Consider the following 8,750-nt stretch of genomic DNA (forward strand, 5'->3'; position numbering starts at 1 on the left):
CCGCCTTGGCCTCCCAAAGAGCTGGGATTACAGGTGTGAGCCACCACGCGCAGCCATATTTCACTTTTTAACTCAAAATGACATATGCTTTTGTTCATTTGCTATTCGTGAACAGTTTACATCTTCTGAAATCTTTCCTTGGCTCTTCAGATGTCTGAGTTCTGCTGGTCTAGTAGGATTGAGTGTTGATCCATTATTCCTCAAATACTCTACATACAAATGCCTGATATAGCCCCCTTAAGCTCCTTCCCTTCCCCTTCCCCTTTCCTTTTCTTTCCCTTTCCTTTCCATCTCTTTCTTTCTTTCCTCTTATTTCTTCCCCTAAAGTTTCCTTATTTACATGTCTTTCCTGCTCTGAGACAGGAAGCGGACTGTGTTTTGTGACTTTATTATACTTTATCACTATTGCAGTTGGTTATGTGATAGAAACCTTGCAAATGTGGTACTAGAGATAAATTTTAATAATTGCTACGTTCGTTTTCCCTGTAGAAAAAAGACCAATTTGTACATGAGATACAGTATTTCTAAGATGGTTATCTTTTGTTACTTGTTTGGTTAATTACTCAATAAGGTGCCAGACTGGCCTGCTGAGTGCAAATATGAAACAAGAAAGGAGTGATGGAGTTGGTGTTAAACAATTTTCTGTTCACTTGACAGGTGTGGGATTATGAGACTGGAGATTTTGAACGAACTCTTAAAGGACATACAGACTCTGTACAGGACATTTCATTCGATCACAGCGGCAAGCTTCTGACTTCCTGTTCTGCAGATATGACCATTAAACTATGGGATTTTCAGGGCTTTGAATGCATCAGAACCATGCATGGTAAGGGGTAGAGGATAGTACTTTAATAGTAATTTCTATCATGGTACTTCAGAAAGAATATTGTTTCTAATAGTATACGGGGTTCCTTTATTCACTTCTTAATTGTCTGTATTGGTGGAAGAGCGTACGACGTAGATAGTCCAGGGATAAGTCACAGTAGTTGAGAGTCATTTTTATTACGAGGTTTTAAGTATCTCTTAGTACTTTATATAAAATATTTGTATGAATATTTTTTGGTAAGAAAAACTGCCAGGTCATTTATCTGTATTTGAGTTAAAAATGGTTTTGTTTGTGTTTTAATTTTTCGTAGTTGGGAAACTGAAGTCGAGAGAGAGTAGGTATAGTGAAAACTGGAACCCAGATTATCTTGCTCACTGAAATGAAATGAAATAAGGGTACATATCCCATGTATTCAATGTATTCATTGTTGTTTCCTGGGTCTTGTTGTGGGAACTGTTTTCTGAGGCAGTATGTTTGTGGAACGAGAGTATATTTGCTTTAGAGACAGATACCTGGGTTCAGATTCCTACTTGTCTACTTATGGCATTAGAAAATTTAAACCTCTTTCATCTGGAAAACAGAGGTAATAATACCAGAGTCATACAGTTGTCGTGAGGATAAAATGAAGTCATAAGATAAATCATCTTGGTGTAGTACCTGCCACGTAGGAGATGCTCATTACATAGGGATTTTTGTTGTTTCTTTACACATGATGACATTTGAATGTTGGGATTTTGTACAAGGAGTGCATACAGATTATCCATGATGTTAACACATGAGTAAACTATGTGTTTACCTAAAGGGCATAATTTGAAGATTGTGTTCTCCTCACCCCCCACGCCCAATTAAATGCATTGGGGAAGTTTATAATTTCAGGAATTCCACGCATGAACACTTTTTTTCTGTTATTGAGATGGCCTCTTGCTTTGTCACCCAAGCTGGAGTGCAGTGGCGCGATGTTGGCCCACTCCAACCTCTACCTCCCAGGTTCAAGTGATTCTCCCAGCTCAGCCTCCCAAGTAGCTGGCAATACAGGTGAGCACCACCACGCCCAGCTAATTTTTGTATTTTTAGTAGAGACAGGGTTTAACCATATTGGCCAGGCTGGTCTTGAACTCCTGACCTCGGGTGATCTGCCCGCCTTGGCCTCCCAAAGTGCTGGGATTACAGGTGTGAACCACTACACCTGGCCCACCATTTTAAACAGAGAACCAATTCCCCATTTTTCTTAAGCATTCGCTTTATCTTTTTTGTATCTTAGAATATCAGTCTAGAGGCTAGGCACAGTGGCTCACACCTATAATCTCAGCACTTTTAGAGGCCAAGGCAGGAGGGATTGCTTGAGGACAGGAGTTCAAGACCAGTGTGGGCAAAATATGGAGACCTTGTCTCTACAAAAAATAAAAATGTTGTGGGTGTGGTGGTGCCACGCCTGTGTAGTTCCAGCTACTCGACGGCTGAGGCGGGAAGAGCTCGTAGGCCCGGGAGTTCAAGGCTACATGAGCTGTGATTGCGCCACTGCACTTTAGCCTGGGTGACAGAGTAAGTCCTTGCCTCACCAACAAAATAAAAAAGAAAGAAATTGTTTTTCCTAGCGTTTATATGTAAACATTCAGACTCACTGAGGTAAGTATATGAATATATTTCAAATGTTGATAATCCTGATGCCTTACGTTTTTAAACCATTTGTACAGGTTGAAATTGAATCCTAAATGGAGTTGACTATTTCCTTGTGGATTGTTTTTACTGATTTTTTTAACTTTATCGTGTAAATCCAGGTTTCTTATCACATTTGTATAAAATCCAGTGTATTTAGAACTTGCTTTGACATGGTGAAACCCCATGGGGAAACCCCGTGGTGAATTGATGTCTCGCTGCTCTTGGGGGTGCTGCTTCATGACGTGCCATGACGCGCCATAACGTGCCATAACGCACCGCCGTGCTGTGTGTTTCAGGCCACGACCACAATGTCTCCTCAGTAGCCATCATGCCCAATGGAGATCATCTAGTGTCCGCTTCAAGGGATAAAACCATAAAAATGTGGGAAGTGCAAACTGGGTAAGTAAGCTTAGTTGAAAAGGCATCGGTGGCTCACACCTGTAATGCCAGTGCTTTGGGAGGCTAAGGCAGGCAGATCACCTGGTCCGGAGTTGAAGACCAGCCTGACCAAATGGTGAAACCCCGTCTCTACTAAAAATACAAAAATTAGCCAGGCTGGGTGGGGCACACCTGTAATCCCAGCTACTTGGGAGGCTGAGGCAGGAGAATCACTTGAACCCCGGAGGCGGAGGTTGCAGTGAGCCAAGATCGTACCAGTGCCCTCCAGCCTGGGCAACAAGAGCGAGACTCTGTCTCAAAAAAAGAAAAGGCATCAGCTTAAAGACATATTTATAAAAAACAAAACAAAATTGTGTTCTGGTGTTTCAGTCATTTCGACTTTAACCTAGAATGATCATTGTGACAGTCATATTAAATATACTTTAAAACTAAGTTTGATCTGTACATGTCTTCCAAAAAGGAGCACAGAGACATTGTAAGGAGAGACTATGTCCTCGAGAGGCATTTCTGTGTAATGGCTTCTTTTCTCTGTCGTCGTCTTTTAGGTAATCTCTCTGTGGGTTTTAATGAAAATGTAAATAATCTTTGTGCTGGTATACCTCTGTTAGACTGAATTTGGTTGTGCGTAGAATTACACTTGATTTTTGTCACACAAACTTACTAGTTTTACTCAGATTAGTAGAGCATAGCTTTTTTCCAATATGGCTGGAAATATTTTTAAGTGTGCCTTTAGTTTTGAAATATTTTATTTCTTATATATATTTTATCTTCTAGATGTTGATTTTGTTAGCTCCTTAATGATGTGCCTCTTAGCTTGTTGTTCCCACTTTAATTAGCCAGGATTGTACATTTATGCTGTCGACTTGCATCTCTGACTTGGTACCATTCTCTTCATCCCAGTACATAGCTATTTTTGTATCACTTCTGGAAAGTGTCCCGATGATTGTCATTCACAATGTAAGTTATTATTTATATTGACAGCTACTGTGTGAAGACATTCACAGGACACAGAGAATGGGTACGTATGGTACGACCAAATCAAGATGGCACTCTGATAGCCAGCTGTTCCAATGACCAGACTGTGCGTGTGTGGGTCGTAGCAACAAAGGAATGCAAGGCTGAGCTCCGAGAGCATGAGCATGTGGTAGAATGCATTTCCTGGGCTCCAGAAAGCTCATATTCCTCCATCTCTGAAGCAACAGGATCTGAGGTACTGTATATAAAAACTTGTCTTCATGGTTTTATTGCTGATATCTTAAATCCTTAGATAACCTTGCTAATTCCCAGTTTCACGGCTGTTAATGCATTTAAAAGTCTGCATCCCAGAATTCTGAATCTTGAAATTCTCTACTCTTCACAGTATCTGTCAGAAAAATAGCCTCCATTAATGAACATAATAATTTTATTTATAAATTTATGGTAAAATGCAGTTCAGTATTTATTTTTTTTTAAATTAATCCCAGATGTGATGGTATAAATGTTTCTTTAAATGAAGACTATTTCATATGGTGGCCTCTGATGTTCTTGATCATTTAAAAGTACTAGCTGAGTCTGGAGCTTTAACACATTTCTTTGTGATTCTTTGTGCTCTTTTATGATTTTGGTCTTTCTGATTAATATGTTAAAAATAAATTACCTACAAGGTACAGCGGCACATGGCTATAGTCCCAGCTACTCAGGAGGCTGAGGCAAGAGGATCACTTATGTCCAGAAGTTAAAAGTTCAGCCTGGGGCAACACAGCAAGATCCCTGTTTCTAGTAAATGAATGAAAATGAATGGTCTAAAAGTTTTGTTTGTTTTTGAGACAGTCTCACTCTGTTGCGCAGGCTGGAGTATAGTAGCGTGATCTCGGCTCACTGCCACCTCTTCCTCCCGGGTTCAAGCGATTCTCCTGCCTCAGCCTCCTAAGTACCTGGGACCACGGATGCATGTGCCACCCTGCCAGCTAATTTTTTATATTTTTAGTAGAAACAAGGTTTTGCCATGTTGGCCAGGCTGGTCTCAAACTCCTGACCTCAAGTGATCTGCCCGCCTCAACTTCCTAAAGTTCTGGGATTACAGGTGTGAACCACTGCGCCCAGTCCCACACTGATTTTGATAGAGGCATTCCTATCATGTATTTTTAAAACTACATTTCAATAAAGAAAAGAGGCAGTTCCCTCTTAAATGAATCTTCTCTTGTGAGTTCTCTTTATTTTGGTTGGCCCATTGCATTTTCAGATTCTGTTTACTGCCCTTTGGTGGTGGTTACATGCTGTGTGTCATAAATTTGATTCTGGTGCATCACACCACCAGAGGTATGATGACTCACGCCTGTAATCCCAGCACTTTGGGAAGTCAAGGAAGGAGGATCACTTGAGCCCAGGAGTTTGAGCAACATAGCAAGACCCCTGTCTCTACAGAAAGTTTTTTTTTTTTTTTAAACTCACCACTATACTAATGAGGAAAAAAATTTTCAATAACTCAGCCAGGTGTAGTGGTGCACTCCTGTAGTCCCAGCCACTCAGGAGACTGAGGCAGGAAGATTGCTTGATCCCAGGAGTTCAAAGCTGCAGTGAACTATGATTGTTCCGCTGCACTCCAGCCTGGGTGACAGAATGAGACCCTGTCTTGAAATAAATGAATATTCCCTAATCCAGATCAAAAAAATAAATAAATAAATTTGATTCTGGTTGGATTTGTAAAAGCTAAATTAAGTAGTGATTACAGAAATCTTGAAAAGTAAATTTATTATCTGTTGGTTTTATGAAAACTGAGTCCTAGCCTAAACAGAGATTTTCTGTTCTTATATTATCTGGGTCCTTCCTGTATAGCCTAGGTATGGTGTTAAAGACTTGTGTATTTCAACAGGTAAAAACAAATTGGGCTGGGTGCAGTGGTTCATGCCTGTAATTCCAGCACTTTGGGAGGCCGAGGTGGTCCGATCACCTGAGGTTAGGAGTTCAAGACCAGCCTGCCCAACATGGCAAAACCCCCTCTCTACTAAAAATACAAAAATTAGCCTGGTGTGGTGGCACACACCTGTAATCACACTTACTCAGGAGGCTGAGGCAGGAGACTCACTTGAACCCGGGAGGCAGAGGTTGCAGTAAGCCGAGATTGCGCCACTGTACTCCAACCTGGGCAATAGAGCCAGACTCTGTCTCAAAACAACCAAAATGCAACAAAATTAGAAATATAGATCATTATTAGGTAAAAACCATTTAAAGTCTGTACCTGGGCCGGGCGCGGTGGCTCAAGCCTGTAATCCCAGCACTTTGGGAGGCCGAGACGGGCGGATCACGAGGTCAGGAGATCGAGACTATCCTGGCTAACATGGTGAAACCCCGTCTCTACTAAAAAATACAAAAAAACTAGCCGGGCGAGGTGGCGGGCGCCTGTAGTCCCAGCTACTCGGGAGGCTGAGGCAGGAGAATGGCGTGAACCCGGGAGGCGGAGCTTGCAGTGAGCTGAGATCCGGCCACTGCACTCCAGCCCGGGCGGCAGAGCGAGACTCCATCTCAAAAAAAAAAAAAAAAGAAAGAAAGAAAGAAAATGAAACTTTCCTCTAATAGTATTCTGAGCTGAGTTCAGCTACACCATGTTGCTGTTAAGAAAAGATGATATATAATTAAAATAAAGCTGGCCAGGTGCAGTGGCTCACGCCCGCAATCCCAGCACTTTTGGAGGCTGAGGCAGGTGGATCACCTGAGGTCAGGAGTTCAGGACCAGCCTGACCAACGTTGTGAAACCCCATCTCTACTAAAATTACAAAAATTAGTCGGGCGTAGCTGGGTGCGGTGGCTCATGCCTGTAATTCCAGCACTTTGGGAGGCCGAGATGGGCGAATCACCTGAGGTCGGGAGTTCAAGACCAGCCTGACCAACATGGAGGAACTCCATCTCCTAAAAATACAAAATTAGCCGGGCTTGGTGGCACATGCCTTCAATCCCAGCTACTCGGGAAGGCTGAGGAAGGCGAAACGCTTTAACCTAGGAGGGGGAGGTTGCAGTGAGCCAAGATCACGCCATTGTACTCCAGCCTGGGCAATAAGAGCAAAATTCTGTCTCAAAAAAAGAAGAAAAAAAGCCGGGCGTGGTGGTACATGTCTGTAATCCCAGCTACTCGGGAGACTGAGGCATGAGAATTGTTTGCACCTGGGAGATGGAGGTTGCGGTGAGCCGAGATCGCACCATGGCACTCCAGCCTGGGCAGTAAAGCGAGACTCTGTCTTAAAAAAGAAAGAAAAACATACTCGACCAGACACAGTGGCTCACGCCTATAATCCCAGGATTTTGGGAGGCAAAGGCAGGAGGAGCCCAGGAGTTTGAAGACCAGCTTGGGCAACGTAATGAGGCCCTGTCTGTACCAAAATAAAAATTTTAAAATTAGTTATGAATGATGGTGCATGCCTATAGTCCTAGCTACTTGGGAGGCTAAAGCAGGAGGATCACTTGAACCCAGGAATTTGAGGCTTTAGTGAGCTGTGATCATGCCACTGTACTCCAGCCAGGGCAACAGAGAGAGTTGCTGTCTCTTTTTAAAGTAAAACAAAACTTTGCAATGCTGTGCTATAACCGCACTATCCAGCATGGTAGCTGCTAGCCACGTGCAGCTATTATACTCTTGAAATGTGGCTAGTGAGACTGAAGAACTGAATTGTTGGTTGTATGTAATCTTAACTATTATATATTAAAGTAGGCATACATGGGCCGGGCACGGTGGCTCAAACCTGTAATCCCAGCACTTTGGGAGGCCGAGACGGGCGGATCATGAGGTCAGGAGATTGAGACCATCCTGGCTAACCCAGTGAAACCCCGTCTGTACTAAAAAATACAAAAAACTAGCCGGGCGAGGTGGCGGGCGCCTGTAGTCCCAGCTACTCAGGAGGCTGAGGCAGGAGAATGGCCTGAACCTGGGAGGCGGAGCTTGCAGTGAGCTGAGATCAGGCCACTGCACTCCAGCCTGGTCAACAGAGCGAGACTCCGTCTCAAAAAAAAAAAAGTCTGTACCTAACTTCTTGTGTAGGAAACTTAATTTTTATTATGTTTTCTGTAGACTAAAAAAAGTGGTAAACCTGGGCCGTTCTTGCTGTCTGGATCCAGAGACAAGACTATTAAGATGTGGGATGTCAGTACTGGCATGTGCCTTATGACCCTCGTAAGTTTGCATAATCTTACCATTTCTTTTGTATCTTCACCTTTTATACCTTTTTGGATTAATACTTTGTGATATCTTATTAAATCTGAATTATACTGGGTTTTAAAATAACTTCTTTATAAATATAGTTTTCCTTTAGCTTTTGTCGTTACAGTGATGTGAAAGTTATTTCTCTAGAATGCAGGTTCTATAAAGAATCTGTAGAGCTAGTCGGTGTTTGAGGGGGAGATGCTAAAAAATTGTGTAATATCTCTTACGGAGAAGCAGCAGCATTCTTAGAGACCTGTTGACTGTTGAAGATGTTTGTTTGTCTGTTTCACTTTATTTGAATCCTTTTAACTATTATATATCCTTGCTCACATGATCTAGTTTATTTGGCTTATTTAGGAACATATTTCCAAAGAAAGATATGTCAGTACTAGTAAGGGATTGTGGACACTGCTGTGTGCCTAAAGGAGTTCCAAAGAGATCTATGGATGTTCATTTAGTAGTAGTTTTTATAATTTGGCATCCACGTTTGTTTAGAGATTTTTTAGGTGCTAACCATACCTTGAAGTAATTGTCTCTCTGTAGGATATGACAGACACATGTGGAAGCATCTTCAAGAATTGATTAGAAAATGAAACTTTCGGCCGGGCGCGGTGGCTCAAGCCTGTTATCCCAGCACTTTGGGAGGCCGAGACAGGCGGATCACGAGGTCAGGAGATCGAGACCATCCTGGCTAAC

General features: G+C 42.4%; 1 protein-coding gene across 1 annotated transcript in view; it reads left to right on the forward strand.

Annotated features, from left to right (window-relative positions):
* PAFAH1B1 (platelet-activating factor acetylhydrolase 1b, regulatory subunit 1 (45kDa)) overlaps window positions 1–8,750 on the forward strand; it is a 100,155-nt gene that overhangs the window by 85,044 nt on the left and 6,361 nt on the right. Inside the window, exons 6-9 of the mRNA XM_011956128.1 lie at window positions 658–826; window positions 2,782–2,884; window positions 3,866–4,094; window positions 7,923–8,024. Coding sequence (XP_011811518.1) covers window positions 658–826; window positions 2,782–2,884; window positions 3,866–4,094; window positions 7,923–8,024 — 603 coding nt within the window. The remainder of the gene's footprint in view (window positions 1–657; window positions 827–2,781; window positions 2,885–3,865; window positions 4,095–7,922; window positions 8,025–8,750) is intronic.

This window comes from Colobus angolensis, unplaced genomic scaffold, assembly GCF_000951035.1.
Source record: "Colobus angolensis palliatus isolate OR3802 unplaced genomic scaffold, Cang.pa_1.0 Scaffold110, whole genome shotgun sequence".
In the NCBI taxonomy this organism is placed as follows: domain Eukaryota; kingdom Metazoa; phylum Chordata; class Mammalia; order Primates; family Cercopithecidae; genus Colobus; species Colobus angolensis.